General features: G+C 36.7%; 3 protein-coding genes across 3 annotated transcripts; all 3 read right to left on the reverse strand.

Annotated features, from left to right (window-relative positions):
- Positions 1 to 11245: 11245 nt before the first annotated feature.
- Positions 11246 to 13109, reverse strand: LOC137731535 (protein PLANT CADMIUM RESISTANCE 2-like). The gene is made up of 4 exons (XM_068470659.2): positions 12764 to 13109; positions 12489 to 12560; positions 12174 to 12386; positions 11246 to 11549 (listed from the first exon to the last, which is right to left on the reverse strand). The coding sequence occupies exons 1-4, from the start codon at positions 12849 to 12851 to the stop codon at positions 11467 to 11469; spliced, it is 456 nt and encodes a 151-aa protein (XP_068326760.1). The 5' UTR covers positions 12852 to 13109; the 3' UTR covers positions 11246 to 11466.
- Positions 13110 to 13284: 175 nt separating this feature from the next.
- Positions 13285 to 15154, reverse strand: LOC137731534 (protein PLANT CADMIUM RESISTANCE 2). Its single transcript, XM_068470658.2, has 4 exons — positions 14812 to 15154; positions 14580 to 14651; positions 14253 to 14465; positions 13285 to 13486 (listed from the first exon to the last, which is right to left on the reverse strand). Exons 1-4 carry the CDS (start codon positions 15059 to 15061, stop codon positions 13395 to 13397), a joined length of 627 nt encoding a protein of 208 aa, XP_068326759.1. The 5' UTR covers positions 15062 to 15154; the 3' UTR covers positions 13285 to 13394.
- Positions 15155 to 15540: 386 nt separating this feature from the next.
- On the reverse strand, positions 15541 to 19951 carry LOC137731532 (endoglucanase 8). Its single transcript, XM_068470656.2, has 7 exons — positions 19462 to 19951; positions 18957 to 19364; positions 18773 to 18865; positions 18432 to 18593; positions 16787 to 16898; positions 16328 to 16491; positions 15541 to 16027 (listed from the first exon to the last, which is right to left on the reverse strand). Exons 1-7 carry the CDS (start codon positions 19696 to 19698, stop codon positions 15704 to 15706), a joined length of 1500 nt encoding a protein of 499 aa, XP_068326757.1. The 5' UTR covers positions 19699 to 19951; the 3' UTR covers positions 15541 to 15703.
- Positions 19952 to 23284: the final 3333 nt, after the last annotated feature.

The raw sequence follows: 23284 nt of genomic DNA on the forward strand, positions 1-23284 counted from the left end.
TTATGCCAAGAATTTGTTTAACGCGATTGTTTATAAGCAACCTCCACTACTTGTGAATATAAGTTCATAACTATTATGTGAAACTCACTTATATTCTAGCGTCAAATTCATGCATGAAAATTAAGCGTTCATTCTTAATAAACATACATAAATAGGTTATCAATCAAACAGTTAAACAAATTGAATTCACAATTTATGAAACGTAATTAAAAGTAATCAAATCATATTACAAACATAAACATAATTTCGAATCACCCCCTAGCTAAAGGGGGGTTTAGTTCCTCATACAAAACAAAGAGAATTGAAATTAAACATTGAAATCAAAGAAACGCCTAAACATTCCAACAACTCAAATTTGAATTGTATGAACGTTTAGGCCCTCTTCTCTTCCTCTTTATTGTAGCATAAGGTCTAGGGATAATTGGTTTGGGGGATGGAAGTGTGGAATGGAAAAGATGGTTTTGGATTCTAAGGGGACTCACGGCAAAGAGAAGGAATGGAAGTGTTTGTGGTGTGTTGTGTATGAAAATGAGATGTCTTTGAATGAATGAATGCAAGGGTATTTATAGGAGTAGTGGAGGGAACATATGGCTATGTCATTTGTAGGTGAAGTAGGTGGATGTTGTAGGTGAAGTAGGTGGATGTTGTAGGTGAAGTAGGTGGATGTTGTAGGTGAAGTGGGTGGATGTTATGTTAAGTGATAAGTGATAAGTGATATGATATGTGGTTATGATATGATAAGTGGTTAAGTGGTGATGATAAGTGATAAGTGATTAAGTGATATGATATGTGGTGATGATAAGTGATAAGTGCATGTGGGTTAACTAATGAAGGAAATGCATGTGCAATGACAATGTGTTAGAATGGATGTGTGTTATGCATGGCATGATTGGGATTAGGAAAGGTTTAAATGTCCTAAAACTAAAGAGAACAAGGTTCCAACACTTTGGCTCCAATTAGGTCTTCAATTTCGTCCAACACTTTGGCTTCAAGCATAAGCTATCCGTCCTTAGCCCAAAAGTGCTCCAAAAGTCTCCAAAATGCATCTTTTTGCTCCTTTAGCCCTTTGGACCTACAAACACACGAAAATAGCTTAAAGTACTAAAATAACTAAAGAAACATAACGTAAATGTACGAGAACAAGCCATTTAAGTCGCATAAATATGCTCCTATCAAAAGGACATTTTGGAGACGTTTCGGAAAGTTCAAGTCAATATCCCCCTTTTGGATGCAATAAAGCAAGTGCCCAAATACGCTAAGTTCTTGAAGGAATTGTGCACTACAAGGAAGAGGGCGTCACATAAAGAGGTAGTACGGGTAAGTGAAAACGTTTCCGCTGTTTTACAAAGGAAGTTACCACCAAAATGCAAAGATCCAGGTAGCTTTACAATTCCTTGTATTATTGGTCAAACTAAGTTTGAAAATGCTATGTTAGACTTAGGGGCTTCAATTAACGTCATGCCCTACTCTATTTATGCTTCAATGAACCTTGGTGAATTGAAAAATGATGGTGTGATTATTCAATTGGCCGATAGATCTAATGCCTATCCAAAGGGAGTTTTGGAAGATGTTTTAGTGCAGGTGAATAACTTGATATTCTCGGCGGATTTTTATGTGCTTGAAATGGACGATTCGGTTCATTCTCCACCCTTGCCACTCCTACTTGGAAGACCGTTCATGAAAACAGCCCAAACAAAGATTGATGTGGCCAAAGGAGCACTAACAATGGAGTTTGGTGGTGATATAATTAAATTCAATGTTTATGACTCTATTAAGAATCCTAATGATAGTCATTTTTGTTTTGTCATACATGTGCATAAGGATATAGGGCCGAAAGGATCCACACTTATAAAGAAGGATGTATCAAGAACCACCATTGGAGAAGAACTTGGAGTGATTGCCCTACAACCACCCAACATGGCCGAAAGTAGCCATGGTGACATTGTTGATAGGGCTGCCGATTTTGAGCCTTTGCCACAACATCCTAGTAAGTCTCCAATCCCAATTCCAATTCCCATTTCAACTAATAGGTTGTTACCTTCTTTGGTGCAGGTTCCAAATCGATTTCAAGGTGGTGGGAGCGTCTACATGGACTATAGGAACCAAAACACCACCATCAGGGAGGATCACTATCCCCTCCCATTCATTGAGCCATATTATGAAAGTGTTGCAGGGCAGGTTGTGGAGGACCATACACTCCATGCCGTGGGCTCTAAGTGAGGCTAAGAAGCATGTTCGTCCGGCTATACGACGTTAAAGCAAGCGCTACTTGGGAGGCAACCCATGCATTCAACAAAGAAAGACTGAGAAAGCACTCCAATTCCAGATTTGCGTTCCTAAACTCTTCTCTTTGTTGTTGATTTTGTTTCTGCCATGTTAGGTTGTTAGATGTTGTTTTGTTTGTTGTTTGTTATTTGTGTGAGTCTATGCTTGAAACATTGAGGACAATGTTTGATTTAAGTGTGGGGGGGTAACCAAAGTGTTTTGATGCAAATTCGTAGGGTTTTGTCACCCATAATTTCAAATGTTGTTTCTTGCTGTTTTTAGGTGTTTTTAGGCTGTTTTGGTGTGTTTTAGTATTTGTTGTTCTAAAAATCCGAAAATCCCAGAAAAAATTGAAAAAAAAAATTGTTTTGAAAACCCAAAAAGAGTTGTTTTTAAGTTGTTTTTGTGTGTTTGTTTGTGTCTTAGGGTACCTTCCAACACAATGATGAGGATTCGGTTTGTAATTGCATGACTGTTAAAGAGAATGATTAACATGGATGAAAGTTTGATTTACTCTTTGTTTATGCTTGGTTGTGGTTATAACTTATGACTTCACATGTAATCAAAAAGAAAAAAAAAATTAGTTTTTGTAACATGCTTGAAGGAAGGAACTCAAACTAATGCTACAACCTTGTGAGACTTGAGCCTAAACGTTTATTTGGAGAGTTTAAATCTGTGCATTGTTGTTTTCTAAAAGTCGTTGCATGATCTCATTTTTTCTTTGCTTGGTTACTACTTAGAAGGCGTTTCATTATTTAGTTCCAAATACTAGAACTCATGCCAATTTCATTCAAAACATGTTATTGAATTACATAACACATATTCAAGATGAAGTTAGTAGTGACCACCATAGCCAAATTGCCATATTTCCCTAGTTCATTTGTTTGTAGGATTTAACCCCGTTGAGCCTTGTGTAGCCTACTTTCTTTGTTAACCCACAATTATCCTCACCTAGCCTAGAGTAGGACCACCCATACCTTTGTTCTTGAAGCATAGTAAAAGCATAACTCAAAGATGAATTCCTTTTGATCATTGCATTGCAGAAAACAAGTGTGGGGGAAAGATTCTTGATATATGGGTGTGCCAAAGTCTTGAATGAGGCACGGCAAAGAAAAGAAAAAAAAAAGAGAGAGAGAGAGAAAAAAAAATTCGTGGAAAATAAGAAGAAAAAAAGAAAAGTTGTGAAAAGAATGAAAAAGGAGTTGAAAGAGCATAAAATGAGCTCTAAGTTGTTGGTTATTGAAAGAAGGGTCCAAAACGTTGCATTTGACCCTAAGTATGCACGTGTATTCCCCTTTGTGTTTAAAGTTATTTTCTGCACTCTAAAGTGAATTCTAAGTATCAAGTTCATTGCTTTGCTTACTATTGTTTTAAGAACGTTTGTTTTATCCTTTACCTTTCTTTGTTAGCCAATACCCCTAGCCCCGTTACAACCCTTGACTTTAATCTTGAGTGTTATGTGTCTCAATTTGTGGAGTCTAAAATTGGTACGAGAATATGGTGTCACTGGTTCTCGCATCTAAGTAGTAACGTTCCATTCATGAGATCATATCTAAACATGTTATTAACTCCGAAAAGTGCTTTCTTTGTCATACATATATGTGAGCATTCGTTTTCATATTTACATCTATCTTCTCACATATAACTAGTATATGGTGTGTAGTCAGAAAATCTGTGTGAAAATTGAGTGCATATCTAGTAAGGAATTGAGGAAATTCTCTAAGGCATGTTACTACATTCAAAATCATGTTTTAATTGGTCATTTGTGAACTAATGAGTAGTGACCATGATTAAGTAAATGCTTAAGCGTAAAGATGGCTAAAATCTATGGGAATGATGATTTTTAACATGTCATGTGCATTGGAAATCCCTGAGGCGATTGTTGGAAGGTGTAGGTTGTGTTTTACTCGTTTTACTTCGTTATTTACTTTGTTTCATTTTGTTTTGCTCGAGGACTAGCAAAAGCTAAGTGTGGGGGAATTTGATAGGAGCATATTTACGCACCTTAGTTTAGCTTGTTTTTGTGCATTTATAGTGTTTTTCCTTAGTAAAGTAGTCTTTTAAGCTAGTTCTATGTGTTTTCAGGTTTTAAGGGCAAAGTATGCAAAAGGATGCATTTTGGAGCCTTTTGGAGCAAATTAGAGCTTGGAATGGACATCATATGCTTGGAGCCAAGAGGATGGACGAAATTGAAGACTTGAAGATGATGATTCCTACTTGAGCAAGGTTTCCTAGTTGAATTAGGATTCCTAGTTAAAATGGGTTTCCTAGTTGAATTAGGATTCCTAGAAGAACAAAGTTTCCTACTCAAATAAGGTTTCCTACTTGATAAAGGAAAGTCAAAGTCCAAATGGTCTCAAGTGAAGCAACAAAGAAGTTTTCCAAGTCCAAGAAGGAAAAGGAGTCCAAGATGAAGAAGGAATGATGAAGACAAGGTTTCCTAATCCTAATAGGCAAAGTTTCCAAGTGCAATGAGGAGTCCTTATCCATTTAGGGCACCTTATCCATTTAGAACACCTTATCCTAATCCTATAGGGATGTCATGCACTTTACCTTATCTTGGAGGGTTTCTAGAAGCCTTAGATGCCCTATCCTATCTTTGCCGTGGGTTTTATCCAAATCCCCTTAGTTTTTAGGCTTTCTAGAAGCCCTAACATTATCCCTACAAAGGTGCCGCACCCTTATATCTTTTTCCCTACAAATTTGGCCTTTAAAACATGATTCTGGGAACCTTATCTTATCTCCTACAAAAGTGGCGCCCCAAATCCTTCTAGAAAGCTGATTTCCCTTGCCTTGCAAGGCATTCTAGAAGCCTTATCACCTTATCTCCTTACCTGCCGCACCTAGGAAGCATTATCCCTTTCTATTTCTGATTTCTAAGCCTATTTCCTTGTGGATTTGGGTTATTCAAGTCCATATCTGATTACCCTAGGGTTTTAAGTGCCTATATATACTCATATTAACCCCTAGATCAGATCACCACCTCTCATACACATTCATTAATTCCAGAAATTCGTCTAACCCTCTCCACACCCTTGCCGCAGCCACCAAACACCTTTCTCCTTAGTTTTAAGCTTTGCCGCACCATCCCCTTCCCCTAAACACTACTACATCCCTCCATAACCATGCATCCATACACCTAAGGCCCTAAACCTGTCCCTAGACCCTTGCCGCACCAAGGAGGAGGAGAAGGAAGCTCGGGAGTTCATGCAATTCGAGTTCGCGTCGCTGGAATTTCTAGGTGTTTCTTTTCCTTTGAATTCAATGTTTAATTTCAATTCTCTTTATTTTGTGCGTATGAGGAACTAAACCCCCCCTTGGCTAGGGGGGGATTCGGAATACATGTTTATACTTGCTATATGATTTGATTACTTCTAATTGCGTTTCATAAGTTGTGAATTCAATTTACTTATCTATGTGAATTACATTGATTTGTGTGTGTTGGTTGAGAGTGCACGCTTAATTATCATGCATAAATTGGATGCTAGGATATAAGGAAATTTCACCTAATCGTTATGGAATTATATTCACAAGTAGTAAAGGTTGATGATCTCAATCGTGTTAAGTAAATTCTTGGCATAAGTTTCATGCAATCATAGTAACAAGTGCTTCGTCAATGCTTATGGTTTTCATAGAACTTAATGATTCTTGGTTGTATCTCTATTATGCAATCATGTAGGGGACTTGTGGGGAATGTTTTGGGTTGTCGTATGCAATCATCCAATTCAATAACGTTAGGAAAATCTGAAGGTTAATTTAAGCGAACCTAATTAACTTGGGGCGTTGAGAATTCATGGGTTATTGAAAAGCAATTGGAAATCGTTTTATATGCAAGTATAACATGTGTGGAGATGAACCCCTTAGCTAGCTTCCCATCCATTCAATTCCATCAAATTCGTTTTTACAATCTGTTCTAATTTAAAAAGTTTGTTTTGTTTTTAAATTCGTCCAAAACCAATCCCCCTTTACTTTGTTGAGTCATAGTAGTTAGAAATCACTTTAGTTTGTGTTTTTAAGTGTCTTAGGTCAAAGTAAAACCAATTTTCGTCCAAAGTTGTGTCTAGTGTTCAAAACTGCCCAGATTGTGTTTTTAAGGCAGTTTTGAGTGTTTTGGTGCTGTTTTGAGTCTTTTGGTTTGTTTTGGTGTTTTAAAGTTTAGTTTTGCATTCTTTGAGTCTAGTATAGTGTTTTAAACTTGTTTTTACGTATTTGAGTCAGTTTCCAAGTGATGCGAGTTTTATACGCGCACAAACTAAACCCTCTTTTTGTCAAATTGTAGTATAGGTGCAAGTAGGGATCGTTCTGGACCGGGGATTAGGAGGGATTGCAAATCACTTGGAAACTGACTCAAAAACGTAAAAACACAAAATAAATGTATTTCTAACTAATCTAACACTTTAAAATAAATGGGGGATTGGTTTTGGATGAATTTAAACTAAAACAGAAACTTGGAAACAGATTATAAAAACGAAATTGATAAAATAGAATGATGAAAAACTAGTTAGAGGGTTCCTTATCCACACATGAACATAAGCATATAATTTGACTCCCAGTTATGACTTCAACAAACGATGAATGACAATGCTCCAAGTTAATTAGGTCCGCTTAAATTAACCTTCAGATTTCCCTAGATTCATTGGATTGAATGGGATACGCATTACAACCAAATTATTCCTAATCAAAGTCTCTCACATGGAATACGCATGATAGAGACATTCAACAAAGATCATTAAGTTCAACGGAAATCATAAACATCGACTAGGCATTCATAACTATGGGATACGCATGTTAATCCAGCCTAGGGTTTACTAAACACAATCGTGACTAGCGATTTTTACTACTCATGAATATAAGTTCATAACAAGGTGAAATTCTCTTATATCCTAGCATCAAGTTTTAGGCATGCAAATTAAGTGTCGACCCTCAACCCACATACATAAACAAGTTCTTAATCAAAACAGGAAAGTAACCCACATCTAAAGTTCATGAATTCATAACTGGAGTAAATCAAATCATAACCAACATATGTCCATGGCTTCAAATTCGCTTCTAACTAAAAAGAAATTAGTTTCACATGTTTAACATAATTGAATAACAAGTTAAATTAAACATGAAAACAGAAACAAGAAAAGAAAGAACAAATGGATGGAATTGGATGGAAAGTTAGCTACGGGGTTCATCTCCACATATGTTATGCTTGCATAATAAAACGATTTCCAATTGCATTTCAACAAATCATTAATTCTCAACGCCCCGGGTTAATTAGGTCCGCTTAAATTAACCGTCAAGTTTTCCTTAAGTTAATGAATTGGATGATTGCATACGACAACCCAAAGCATTCCTCACAAGTTCCCTACATGAATTGCATAATAGAGAAACAAGCAAGAATCATTAAGCATCATGAAAACTATAAGTGTTGACGAGGCATTTGTTACTATGATTGCATGAAACTTATGCCAAGAATTTGTTTAACGCGATTGTTTATAAGCAACCTCCACTACTTGTGAATATAAGTTCATAACTATTATGTGAAACTCACTTATATTCTAGCGTCAAATTCATGCATGAAAATTAAGCGTTCATTCTTAATAAACATACATAAATAGGTTATCAATCAAACAGTTAAACAAATTGAATTCACAATTTATGAAACGTAATTAAAAGTAATCAAATCATATTACAAACATAAACATAATTTCGAATCACCCCCTAGCTAAAGGGGGGTTTAGTTCCTCATACAAAACAAAGAGAATTGAAATTAAACATTGAAATCAAAGAAACGCCTAAACATTCCAACAACTCAAATTTGAATTGTATGAACGTTTAGGCCCTCTTCTCTTCCTCTTTATTGTAGCATAAGGTCTAGGGATAATTGGTTTGGGGGATGGAAGTGTGGAATGGAAAAGATGGTTTTGGATTCTAAGGGGACTCACGGCAAAGAGAAGGAATGGAAGTGTTTGTGGTGTGTTGTGTATGAAAATGAGATGTCTTTGAATGAATGAATGCAAGGGTATTTATAGGAGTAGTGGAGGGAACATATGGCTATGTCATTTGTAGGTGAAGTAGGTGGATGTTGTAGGTGAAGTAGGTGGATGTTGTAGGTGAAGTGGGTGGATGTTATGTTAAGTGATAAGTGATAAGTGATATGATATGTGGTTATGATATGATAAGTGGTTAAGTGGTGATGATAAGTGATAAGTGATTAAGTGATATGATATGTGGTGATGATAAGTGATAAGTGCATGTGGGTTAACTAATGAAGGAAATGCATGTGCAATGACAATGTGTTAGAATGGATGTGTGTTATGCATGGCATGATTGGGATTAGGAAAGGTTTAAATGTCCTAAAACTAAAGAGAACAAGGTTCCAACACTTTGGCTCCAATTAGGTCTTCAATTTCGTCCAACACTTTGGCTTCAAGCATAAGTTATCCGTCCTTAGCCCAAAAGTGCTCCAAAAGTCTCCAAAATGCATCTTTTTGCTCCTTTAGCCCTTTGGACCTACAAACACACGAAAATAGCTTAAAGTACTAAAATAACTAAAGAAACATAACGTAAATGTACGAGAACAAGCCATTTAAGTCGCCAAACTCATCATTTTAGTCTCTCACTTCCAAAATCAATCAATATCATCCTTAACATTCAATACCGCACATCAATTTGGTTCTTCCGTTTAGATTCCGCCAACTATTTCTATTAGTTTGCATGTGAGACCCACAAATCTAATAGAATGATGACACGTGGATTGCACAAAATAAGGATTTTTATCACAAATGGTCTCTGACATTGATCAAATTCCTCATTTTGGTCCCTGTTTCAAAAATCAATAAATTTAGTCCATGACTTTCACTACTACACATCAATTTAATCATTCCATTAAAATTTCGTCAATATTTTTTGTTAGTGTGATAATATGGTCCTACTCGTCCAATCATATGGCGCCACATGAATTAATTATTAAAAAAAAATTAAGATTTAAAACTAAAAGTACTATGAGAAATTAAAAACAAAAACTAAAAGAAAAAAAAAAGACATCATCATCTTCATCTAGGTATGCTCAAAAAGAAAAAGAACTCTCCATGACAACACTAAAGCTTTTGTCCTCCGTAAACTCACTTATCATTCTCTTTAATTGATTATAATCCTATCAAATTTGAATTGAATTTAGATTCGACTTTATCGAATTTAGATTGAATCTTATTTTCCAATCGGGATTGTGGGATGCGAGAGAAATGTCAGCGCGTAATACTCGCCAATTGGTTCATTCTAAAAAAAAAATATTAGTTTCTTATAGTTAATCCACTTAGTGCTGTATGATTGGACTAGTGGGACCACATCAGCACACTAACAAAAAATATTGACGAAATTTTAATTGAATGACTCTATTGATATGAGATAGTGAAAATCAGGGACCAAATTTATTGATTTTTGAAACTCAATGACCAAAATAAGGAGTTTGATCAATATCAGAGACCATTTGTGAAACCCTTCTTTTGTATAATTCACGTGTCACAAATTTATTGGATTTGTGGATACCACATACAAACTAACAGAATAATTGATGGAATCTAAACGGAATGACCAAATTGATGTGTGGTAGTGAATGTCAGGGGTGACATTGATTGATTTTGAAAGTGAGGGACCAAAATGATGAGTTTGGTTAATCTCAGGGACCATTTATGATAAAAACTCTATTGCAAAACATAAGAATGTATTTCTATTCTTTTGTTGGTCACACAACACCTGGAGTTTGAACTGGAAAAAAAAATAATAATAATGAAAATGACTTGAAAATTTTGAGTTTTAATCAAAAAGACAAAAAAGTGTTGTAAGTGAATAGTGCAAGGAGTGACTTTTTAGAATAAAATTTTCATTTTTCGTTAAAGTGAACAATACGAGAGTGTTTCGTTAAAACTCTAAAAAAAATTGCAATCCCCCGTCCTATAACTTGGCCATGCCACCAAAATCGAACATATTCCTTTATTTTCAGCAAATCAAACATATTCCTTTATTTTCAGCAACTCGAACATATTCTTTTATTTTCAACAAATCAAACACATTCCTTCTTTATTTTCTGTTTTTTTTTTGTCTTCAATTTTGAATGTATTATTATCTAGGGTTTTTGTCATAAATGATCTCTGAAATTGAATCACCGCATCAGGATAGTCCTTGAAATTGAAAATCAATCAATGTAGTCCCTGGAAATGAATGTTGCAATGTGGTCATTTCGTTACAATTCCGTTAAAATTTTTGTTATGTGCTTATGTGTCACATAAATGGGTCCCACAAATCTAATTAAATATTAACATTTATATTAAAATATTAAAATAATAATAAATAATATTTTTTTATGTCAAAATAAAAAATACATCTTTTTTTTTCTTTCGTTGTCTTTCTCGCGCAGGCTTGGCTACCATGGCAGCCCTACCCACTACCAGCCGAAGCAAAAAATCTCATGGGTGTGGAGGGTTTTTGCCCAAATCTTCTGCTACTTGTCAAAAAGATTGGTGTGGGGCCGTCAACTTAGTCCTAGGGTGTGGCGGTAGATCGGAGGATATGGTTGGGAGAAGGTGGGTGTCAGCGATGCTGGAATCAGAAACGAAGAAGATAGTTTGGTTTGACTGGGTTTCTATTGTAGTATATTATGTTTAAACGGATCAAGTGCCAAAAATGGAGCGATGGCAGCCAAGGCTGCTCAACGAAGATGATGAGAGAAATTTTTTTTTTAATTTTTTTTAATTTTGACATAAAAATTTATTTATTTATTATTTAAATTTTTTTAATTTCATGGTAATATTTAATTAGACTTATGGAACCTACTTATATAAAGCATAAGCACATAGTAGAAATTTTAACGGAATTTTAAAGGAATTGTAATGGAATGACTACATTGATTTGTGTCATCAATTTTTAGGGACAACATTGATTGATTTTCAATTTTAAGGACCAGCTTGATGGGGTTGGTCAATTTCAAGGACCATTTGTGATAAAACCATATTATTTATTTGTATCATTATACATAATGCTCATATTACAACAGTTATTCAATATTTCATACATTGTACATACCCATGTATAAAATCATGACAACAAACTTAGAGTAAACATTAAATACAGTATATGAGTTATAGTGTCGAAAACTCTACTATGTTCCAAAAATATACTGCGATCCTCGTAGTGAACGATAGTCTACGTGGTGTTTCATTTATCTCGACTCATGCCTTCCTCCACCACCGGACTCATTCCAACTTCACGGTTCCTTTCCTTGATGTTTCCATGCCATCCTAATTGTTTTATTATTCAACATTAATCCAACCAAGTCAATGCAAAGAGAACAAAAAAAAAAAAAAAAAAAAAAATCTAAATTATAGAACTCTCAACTCCATCTAACCTTTATTTAATTAGGAAGGTCAGTCAGTTTGTGGCCAACACAAAATATTATCAAATTTGCTTCTAGAGGGTCTAAAGCCACCGGGTTTGAAAAGACCTTTCTTCTTTGTAATATCGTTTCCTTTAAAATATATATATAAATCTTAAACAAACATGAACAGATGTACTAATTAATTATGATTAGTAAAACTTAACCTAACTCAGGAAGTAAGGAAGACATAGGTACTAATTTCTGATTAAGGAGATCCAGTTTTATATATTAATGCGGGGAGTTTATTGAAACTATTGAATTCATAATATGATAAAGTAGCTCATGGGTGGGGAACTACTCTTTTGATGTGTCTCGCAATGGCTCTATTCGCAATATTCCTATCTATTATTTTAGAGATTTATAATTCTTTCATTTTACTGGTGTAACTGGTTGTATATCCTCATATTAATTAATATTAATCATGTCACGCAACACCGGTTGATTGCATCTTTGAATTTAAAAGAACTAAAAATAGAGAAGTAATTACCAAGTTTCATGTTGAAACCGCGAAACTTGAGCTCGCGGTACTCTTGGCACAAGGCGCAGCCCTCACAGAAGCAATGAACCAAGCAGTCACCACAAGGGCTCCCTTCCAGGGTGTATTGCTGTCTCATTTTGGAGCGGTAGAAGCATGAATAGATACACGGAAAAGCCGTCACACAAGCAATCAGTATGTACAGCGCTCCACTTGCGCAACAAGCTGCATATAATTTAGTTAATTAATTAGTTAACCCTCATAATACACCCTAATCCCATTTAGAAAGAAGGAAAAGGAAAGGAAGGAGCTTAATTAGTTAATTACATATAGAACCCTTATCGACGGTCTCTGCAATTTGGCCAAAAGTGATGCATGGACACCAAAGTGTTACGCAACCTGCATGTAGACATACACAATAACATGAATCATTAATTCACGAGTAAATGATCAATACATGATCCAAACTAATCCCCACTATTAACAACTTTATCAAAATAATTGCAAATCATTTACGCTATAAGAAAATCTGACAATAGTGAGAATAATATGTGTATATATATATATATATATATATATATCCCATTTTTATATATACGTACAGTTTTTTGGATCGGAGAAGCAATCGAAGAGCCCGGTGGACCAAGGAACGAGGTCGCGATGGCGACTGTGACCACTGTGGGAGCTCATGTCTTCGTGAGAAGTAGTAAAATAAGGTTCAGTCAGTATCAGTGGATCCACCTGAATTTCTTCAGGTTTTTCTAATGTTGACTTGATTGATATTGCAAAACTGAAGAACGTATTTCTATTTTTTATTGGTTACGCGGCACCCGGAGCTGAACTGGGAAAAAAAAAATTGCAATCCCCCGTCTTATAACTTGGCCATGCCGCCAAAATCGAACATATTCCTTTATTTTCAGCAAATCGAACATATTCCTTTGTTTTTAGCAAATCGAACGTATTCCTTTCTTTTCAACAAATTGAACATATTCCTTCTTTATTTTCTGTTTTTTTTTTTTTTTTTTTTTTGTCTTCAAATTTAAATGTATTATTATTTATTTGCATCATTATTACAACAATTATTCAATATTTCATACATTGTACATACCCGCGTATAAAATCATGACAACAAACTTAGAGTAAACATTAAATACAATTTATTGTGTCGAAAACTCTACTATGTTCAAAAAATGCACCGAGATCTTGGTAACAAACGATAGTCTACATGATGTTTCATTTATCTCGACTCATGCCTTCCTCCACCACCGGAGCCACCGGAGTCATTCCAACTTCATGGTTCCTTTCCTCGATGTTTCCATGCCATCCTAATTGTTTTATTATTCAATATTAATCCAACCAAGTCAATGCAAAGAGAACAAAAAAAAATTAACCTAAAATATAGAACTCCATCTAACATTTATTTAATTAGGAAGGTCAGTCAGTTTGCGGCCAATAGAAAATATTATCAAATTTGCTTCTAGAGGGTCTAAGCCACCCGATTTGAAAAGACCTTTCTTCTTTGTAATATCGTTTCCTTTAAAATATATATAAATCTTAAACAAACATGAACAGATGTACTAATTAATTATGATTAGTAAAACTTAACTTAACTCAGGAAGAAAGGAAGACATAGGTACTAATTTATGATTAAAAGAAATAAGGAGATCCAGTTTTATATATTAGTATTAATCATATCCAGACAGTAAGACCTATATTAGTGTCAAAAATTCTTGGGCATACAAGGTCAACAGATCTTGTTGAATATAAAATATATTATGGCTACACAAACCGTTGAAGGGAGTTCTAGATCTGGCCGTCCAAGACGAATTAATGCGGGGAGTTTATTAAAACCATTGAATTCATAATATGATAAAGTAGCTCCTGGGTGGGGAACTAATCTTTTGATGGGTCTCGCAGTGACTCTATTTGCGATATTCATATCTATTATTTTAGAGACTTATAATTCTTTCATTTTATTGGTGTAGCTGATTATATATCCACATATTAATTAGTATTAATCTTGTCATGCAGCACACCGCTTAATTGAATCTTTGAATTTAAAAGAAGAACTAGAAATGGAGAAGTAATTACCAAGTTTCATGTCGAAGCCGCGAAACTTGAGCTCTCGGTACTCTTGGCACAAGGCGCAGCCTTCACAGAAGCAATGAACCAAGCAGTCACCGCAAGGGCTCTCTTCCAGGCTGTATTGCTGTCTCATTTTGGAGCGGTAGAAGCATGAATAGATACATGGAAAAGCCGTCACACAAGCAATCAGTGTGTAAAGCGCTCCACTAGCACCACAAGCTGCAAATAATTTAGTTAATTAATTACTTAACCCTCATTAATCGGTTACTAATACACCCTAATCCCATTTATAAAGAAGGAAAAGGAAAGGAAGCAGCTTAATTAGTTAATTACATGTAGAACCCTTATCGACAATCTCTGCAATTTGGCCAAAAGTGATGCATGGACACCAAAATGTTATGCAACCTGCATGTAGACATACACAATAACATGAAACATTAATTCAAATGTAGAGTAAATGATCAACACATGATCCAAATTAATCCCCAATATAAACAACTTTAACAAATTAATTACAAATCATTTATATATAATATATTTATGCCATATTTTTATATATACGTACAGTTTTTTGGATCGGAGAAGCAGTCGAAGAGGCCGGTGGACCAAGGAACGAGGGCGCGAGGGCGGAGATGGGTAGGTGGGTGGGTCATGTGGCTGTAGCCACTTTGGGAGCTCATGTCTTCGTGAGAAGTAGTAAAATAAGGTTCACTACCGGAGCTGACTGGGATGCCCGTGGCCGGTGCATCGACATGTTGGTGGAGGTGGTCGGAGGAGGAGTACTTCTCGTATACGTTTGCTTTTGACGAGTACATGATGGTTGAAGATTGGTGGGGAACGATCAGCGATGAGGAGGTTGAGAGAATATGATCTCAGACAGAGAGAGAGGGGAACTTCGGTTTATTGACTTCCTAGTCTCCTTTGTCTGCGGCTACGTCATGCGTGTCTTTCTGGGTGCTTCCTTGCTTACAAAGCTGGGCCGGAGTTTTTGAAGGCCCGGGGAAAAGCCTGTGAAAAATGGCCCTTTTATACAGAACAATTTTTTTTTTTTTTTAAATTCCGAATAAAAATCGCGGAGTGATTTTTGAACATCTATTTCACGTTTTACACTTTATTTATTTATTTTTTATTTATTCAATCGAATGACTATAAAAGATAGGTATACAAGTATCACGATATACGGAGTAACCACGAGTAAGAAACGATTCGTGTAAAGCAAGACTCTAAAAGATTCGGATACATGAGTTAGAGAAGTCGTTGTTGTTACATTGCAACTTCATATCACATTCAAAAGTAATCAAAAGACCATTTGCTTGCGTTACCAGTGGTTTCTTCATCAATTTGGGATTTGGGTACAATTGGAATATTTTAGAATAATTGGGGGTAGGGTACGTGCGTGGGTGACCTTAGCTTAGCGCACCACTACACTTCTCTCAATTTACATTTGGGTACTGAAATCAATAGTGGGCTGAAAAATACGAAAGTAGGCCCACCAACGGTGCATTGATGTAAGTGGTGGGCTCGGATTCTTGGAAGAAAGACCTCGAGTCAGGGAATGCGTCTGAGCTGTTGGGCCCACCAACAACGGCTCCCACCAGCAAATTTGGGTTGGGATTTGGACTCAAGAAGTATCTAGACCCGGCTTTGCACCCGATACGGGCCGGATGGGCCTGCACCGATGGTAGCGAGCTGCCCCGGTGGTGTATCCTCTGTGGGTAGCGTGCACCGTATCCGACCATGTACGACATCCTTAATGGATTATCACCTAGAATGTAGTCCACCTGAAGAAAAATCAATTCCAAAATTACAATGTTGTCCTCACATATTCTAATTATTCTAGAAGCACCCTTGTTCACGTGGGTGCCCTCCTAACGAAGGTCAGAAAAATAAGGTTAAAGTCAAATAGGACAAGATCAAAATCTAGCCGTTAATTTGTCTTTGTTATCTAAAGATGGTCCATGACTGAATGTATGGTCATAAACTCGTAAGACCGTAAGAACTGGCAGAACTTTCGCGGAATTAAAATACCATCGCAATAACATTTCATGTCGGAGAGAGACACATTAGTTTTCATGAATTACCTGGCGTTTGGCCAATTGTTTGAGGAAAGCAGGGGAGGCAGAGGTCTCGCCACATGGCACGTTCTTATTGGCATGGCTTAGATAGTTGGAGTAGGACAGAAGTAGGAATGAAAGTGAGGTTACATGCTGCATGTTACTACCTCCTGGCTTGAATATCAAGCCACCTTCAAAAGAGAAAAACTTAATCAATTTACTAAACTTAATTAGTGAGTTCCACAAAACAAAACAAAAAAAATTAATTAGTAAGTAATTAAAGAAAAACAGAACTGGCTTGAATATCAAGCCACCTTCAAAAGAGAAAAACTTAATCAATTTACTAAACTTAATTAGTGAGTTCCACAAAACAAAACAAAAAAATTAATTAGCAAGTAATTAAAGAAAAACAGAGATTTGCGCATAGTCCTGGAAAGTTTATGATCTTATTATTTTATTCTTTGTGATCATAAAAATATTATATACCAGGAGAATATTGGACTTGAGGATGAGAAAGTCCAGGCAGTATGGAACATATAAACCCATCAGCATTCTGTGTGAAAGATTCGAAATAATCTGCTTTTCCCATAAGCACTTCCTGCAGCCAAATCCAAAAGCACATTTAATTTTTTTTTCTCCTGTAGATGATGAGAAACACTGAGACTGACACATGCATTGTGTATAATAGCTAGGTTTCAATTGCAAAACCAATGAATCGAAATCCGCCATTCATGAATCAAGATAATCCTATTTTATTTTCCAATATTCTTGTACTTATTATTATCTATATGCACTGCACATAAGATATAGCAGATCGATACTTCCTCGGTGCTTCAGAGCTCCTCCAAGTGACAACAATTGTAATGTATTCGTGCCTATAGAAGAGACGCGTGAAAATCATCTCAACGTAATAATGCACAAACAAGCATATGCACATAAAATACAAGAAATATGCGGAAATCATTTCCCTGTAAAAGGATAACAAGATATGATAGAGTGGGAAAAGGATTACGTTTTGAAATCCGGGACTGGGAACTGAAAAGCCCTTAACAAGGGGTCGCAATCAGTTCCAAGAAAAGTTAGGGTTGTGAGGCAAATAATACGTCTGAAGGGAAGAGTATGGGAAGAAAGAAGGAAAGAAACCCATCCTCTCGCTCTCGGCACCTTTAAGCACATGTACGCAGCAGAGACTCAACTCATTTCGTCCACCCATGGGACCCACCAGTCCACATGGAAATGGATGACCACTTTGTTGCTTTTCTCTGATTGACGCGACTACACAATGCCAAAAATCCATTCCACCCTAAAGTCACTTCTACCCCTCTCGCTTCCTTCTTATTATCTTTAATCCATCGGGGCAATTTCGACTATGTACTGTCTAATCTGATAATTAGCAAATGAAAGCCTAATTGTAAGCTAAAAATGGATCTTGTCTTAGATTCACGCACTTTTTTCCTAAATTTTCTCGACTATTATTTTTCTACATATTTTCTAACTTTACATAACAAATGCTTTGCATGTTGAGTTATTAAATCCAATTTGCACTGAGATGTACGGATCGCACCACCACTTAAAATACAAAGACCTTTGTTCGCTTAACATATTCGAGTTGCTCGAAACGGTATGCCAAAAGGGTCCACAAGACAACCAAAAACCACGGTGCACACATTGGATAATGTTAATTATTTGCACAAACACTATGTGACATAAAAGTTAATGGCATATTTTTATCAACGATGAGAAATGAGGGGAGACAAAGGAGTCGAGTGAAAAGGCAAAAACGAAAGTTAAGTCATTGATGTCCGTTCAATTATTGATTAAACGGACATGGTTGAGGATTCGGAGGATCCAAATGGAAGGGATGCGGAGAAATCCTATTCGAGTTCCTACGTTTAGACTTAATTCCAGAGCACGTGATACACAGACCATACCACCTATTTTGCACTAACGCAACGATTAAAGAAATGGTTGCTACATTCCATACAAGAACATAAAGCCAAAAAGAATAAAAACACAGATTGAGACAACAATAAATTATATTTAAATAATCAATAAAGTTGGTAGCACAATGATTAAGGAGTAATAAAGAAATAATTAAGAAATGAAAGCTAGATTTGTTTGGCTTAAGTACCTTGGAAATGAGGACGTTAATCCCAGCATGCTTGTTGTCCCAACCAAACTCGTTAATGGTATCACCTGCTCGCAACACCACCTCGTTCTTCACTATATATTCTCTGTATACGCGCCTCCTCGATGCCTTGTGCAGCCACACTGCTCCCCACAGCAACTCATCCTAAAGTATATTAATCCGACTACATTAAGCTAAGAAATTCGATTTCTAAAAATGTTACAGAGACGGGCCAACATTTTACTACTTAATCATATCGATATTGCGTTTAACAAGTTATTCACTAACACGAACTTGTAAGTTTTATCGTAAAAAATTTCGGTGTAAGAGTTAGTTTTGTTGACCTGGAAGCCGTTCACGTCGCAGTAAAAAGGGCACACGGCATGGTGCAGGCTGGCGCTGTACGCACCCCGGTGCCTGTCAGCAAACTCGAACACCTGCGTTGCAGATTTTACTTTTTAACTTTTTACCTGAAGTTAATAAAACAAACGAAGTGAACAGTTAAGTGAGTGAGTGACAGCGACGCACCCTAACGGCTCGATTGAGGAGGAACCTAGAGTAAGCCGGGTCACGTGATCTGAACACGATAGAAGCAGCGGCGAGAGCAGCGGCTGTTTCGCCTGCCACGTCAGACCCCGGGTGGTTCTTATCGATCTTGTACACAGCGCGTGACGTGTCCATGTCCTCCGGCCGCTCCCAGCAGTTGTGGTCCGAGTACGGGTCGCCGACCTGGACAAAAACGACGTCAGGCACCGCCGTCGCCTTGAGGAGGTAGTCGGAGCCCCATTTCACGGCCCGAACCGCGTTCTTCAGCTCCGGACCCATGGTTCTCCCGAAGTCGATGACGCTCCACGCCAGCAACGTCGTCGTGAATGCCATTGGAAATCCGAACTTTACGTTGTCGCCGGCGTCGTAGTAGCCGCCCGATAAGTCCACCTGAAGTTAGTATTAATAAATGCAATGTCAGAAAAAAAAATTCAAATTAAACTCGGCGTTTGAGAAATGTAGGAGTGCGAAGGGAATGGGAGCTTACTCCGGCGGTGGACCCGTCGTGCAATGCGGAGTCGCGGCGCCATTTTATGCGTTGATCCTGGGGGAGCTTGCCGGAGCGTTGGCCTTCGAAGAAGAGGATGCTCTTGCGGAGAGCGTCGTGGTAGTCGTGGGTGGCGGCGCTGGTTGAGTGGAAAAGGAGAGAAAGGAGGAAGAGGGCTGCGAGAGGGGCGCGAAATGCGGAAACATTCCCCGGGAGGCAGAGGAGGTTTCGCGCCATTTTTGTTGGTGGTGGAGGGGAGCAGAGCACACTTAACAGCAGCCGTCTTGGGTTCTTTTATAACGAAAAGGCGTCATTGGATTCCAGAGGCTGGGCCAATGGGGTTGAAACACGTGGAGGAGGTTACTGGATCATGCTCGGATTCCAATGCAGGACTTGCGTGACTGGATCGCTTCGAGTCTCTTTGACTCGTTGGACCGGGTTTGGAGAGAACCGGTGTCTAAATTTGTTTGCATGGTAATAACCCCGAAAGATTGTAAGAATCGACGGTGGATTAGATTTGTGAATTTAATGGACGAAATGATGAGTTAAATTATGGGGGAGGTGGATGGTCCATGGTGCGGTGGATGCGACACACGTGGAAGGCGTGAGGGGTGTCGGCCCCACAATGTACAACAAGATTATACCTCTCCTCTCCAAGACTGACTCTTGTAAGATTAGAATACGTTTTTGTATCGTTTCGTGTTAATTATGTATATCATGATCCATTGTATTTTTACGACTGATCAAGCGGTGAGGTAGTCATTTCACAAAAACTGCTCACCGCTTGCATCTCTCAAGGTGTCAATATATATTAAATGTATTCTTTTACGTGTTTTAACTGATTCACATAATCCTCGCATCATTTTTACAATACATTATTTTAGAGTTCTTGTTTCTATTCGATCATTTTACGTTCTAGTTTTCAATGGATATATGTAGAGATATTGAGGAGTGGGAGAGAGGAGGGAAAGAGACCAATGGGAATACGTGATTGATTGAGGCGTGCATGTGATCTTCGATTCGGTGCTCTGGTAGTTGTACAAATGTATTTCAAATCGGGAAGAAGTTTTCTAAAAGGCAAGTACGTACGAAGATTGTATGTGTACAGTAATTGTACAAATGGATTTCAACGGAAGCTATATAGATAGACTGAGAAATGTTATGGGCCTCTCTCTCTCTCTCTCTCTCTCTCTCTCTCTCTCTCTCTCTCTCTCTCTCTCTCTCTCTCTCTCTCTCTCTCTCTCTCTCTCTCAAAGTGAGACTTTCTATCGATTTTCTGTCATCTTATAGTTTAACGTTAATTTTCTCGTGATAATATTATAAAACATTGTATTAAAAATATAAAGTAACAGAGAATTCGTCGAGAGTTCCATTTTTGAAAGAATCTTTTTAACATTTCTCATAAATTATACATAGACAAAGTGACAGAACTTGCATGTCAACTCTCAGCTCCAAATCCAATTGCCAAAAAATATGAACAAATCAAACATAACTACAGACTTGCAGTTCAAGTAGTTGGCTGCTAATTAAGCTCTTATTAGTGTTTATAATTTTGTCGGTTGATAAATTGGCTAATTTGAGTTTATTGTGTTTTCGAGCAGCTGACGCTATTAGGTTCTCTACACCTCATGTTGTCTTCTTGTAGTTTTGTTTTTTTGTTGACCGTTTAACCCAGGGATGGAGGCACCTTGGGCTCAGAGGGGGCAGATGCCCCCACTCAGATTATTGGCAAACAAAAAAAATGTACATGCTTGTGACATTAGTAAGGTGTATAACTTGTTTACTTACTTGTGACATTAGTATTAACTCTTTCAATTGCAATTGCCAATGTTGAAAGAGCATTTTCGGTCATGAAATTTCCGAAGAATTGATTGAGAAATCGGATGGGAGATAAATAGATGAATGATAATATAGTTATTTTTATATAGAGAGATATTTGATGGTATTAACTCTTTCAAATCATGAACACGCGTCGAGGGATATTGTAATATTTTGTATGAAAAATCTTATGGATTAATAAATAAGGATTTGCTTAGTAAATTCTCTAGCTTTTTATTTTGTGACGTTGTTGTTTAACAATGCCCCATCCAAACAAATTTTTGGCTTCATCCCTGGTTTAGCCCCGTTGTTAATGAAAATCTACGCAGGTACCCTTGTAGTAATTTTGATAACAAACAATTGATGCAAAAGCCCTATTCAATATGTGATATTTATATACTCTGGAGTTTGAAGGTAGAGACAAATGTGTAGGTTCCCCAATTAAGGTAGAGAATGTATATGTATGTGGCACCGCTGAGAATTCCTTTCTTTATTTTTTTTCAACAAATAATAGTATTTACACTGAGGGGATAAGATGGGCTTAGTTTCATAATAAGTTAGCAATAATGTGGTTCAAGTTTACATTTAACGAGAATCGAATCTAAGACCTCTCACTTATAAGTGAATAGGAATATCACTAGATCATAGTATTAAATAACATACCACTGAATATTACGAATCACCTTTTTAGTCATAAATTTAATTATGCATGTGACTTGCGCTTATTGCAGTTGAATGAATGAAGAAAATCTCAATTCTATGTTGAAAACAATGAAAAGTAAATATATGTTAGTATGAATGAATCAATTGTTCAACATGTGAAACTTCATGCTACTTTTGTCTTTTTGCCATTTACCAATCCGAATTGTTGTCCGGTTTAAATCATCTCCAATGCACCGAATAGTTAGGAGGCAGATTCTCTGCCCTCCCATCTTTCATGCTCTTTTGTTTATGTGATCACGATTAAGCTACGTTAATATTTTATATTACTATTTATTTTTATCTTATTATCTCTATATAAAAAAAATATAAAATATTAATATTATTTAACCGTGACCACATAAAACAAAAATTCACGAAAGGGCATGAAAAATGAGAAGACAGAATCTCCCTCCCAATAGTTAAACCCCATTTATAACGAAAAACGTCCTCGATATCTAAGCGACCCCACCTAAAAGAGCTCTAATAATCACATATAGAATTGAGTGCCTGACTGCCTTTATTGTGATTTCAAGAATGCGATTATGCGATGAACTTTTTTCCCACTAAACCCGAAATTCTTGCAAGTACAAATCCGAAACTTACAATTTTCGAATGTGTGATGCTAATTACACATCTTTTTTTAACTCTATATATTCTTTGTTAAATTATGTTATTTGATTTTCTTCGATTCATTATATTTAACGATTGAAAATTGAGAGATGTATTAAAGATAAAAATGAATGTGTGGATAGCGGTAATTTTTTTTTAAAATCAGATGCTTCTTGGGCCAATAAAATGGATACGGCCCGGTATGTCTTTTCAATGGGTTTTAGAGTTAATGAATTTTCTCCGGTGCGTGGGCCTTTAAATGGGCTTCTATAGAGAAGCCGTGAGATGGGTTGGTGGTCGTTTGAACAAAAAGAAAGGTTTTGAAGACTTTCAGTCCAGCTTTTGTTTAGTGCAGGTAAATTTTTGAGGAGGATCCCAATTTTTGAACTCATGTATTGCATTTCAACTATTCGAACTATCTTACCATATATTGTTGCCAAAAATATTAGTCACATCTAAAATGATCGAGACTTTTAATTGTAATATGGAAATTTGACGGACATGGGTGTCTAAGAACAAAATAGATAAAATTAGACGATTTTGATGATTGTGGACATGGCAAGTCCGTGACCCAAAGGTAATTAAGTTCTAATATCAAGGACATTCACTCGACCGGTCAATTACTGACCATAGTCAAATTTGCTGTCTGACAGCCATACCATGTGTTCACAAGGCTATACACAAAAACTCAAGA

The sequence above is a fragment of the Pyrus communis genome, chromosome 16 (assembly GCF_041283825.1).
Source record: "Pyrus communis isolate YQ-2024b chromosome 16, ASM4128382v1, whole genome shotgun sequence".
Classification (NCBI taxonomy): Eukaryota; Viridiplantae; Streptophyta; class Magnoliopsida; order Rosales; family Rosaceae; genus Pyrus; species Pyrus communis.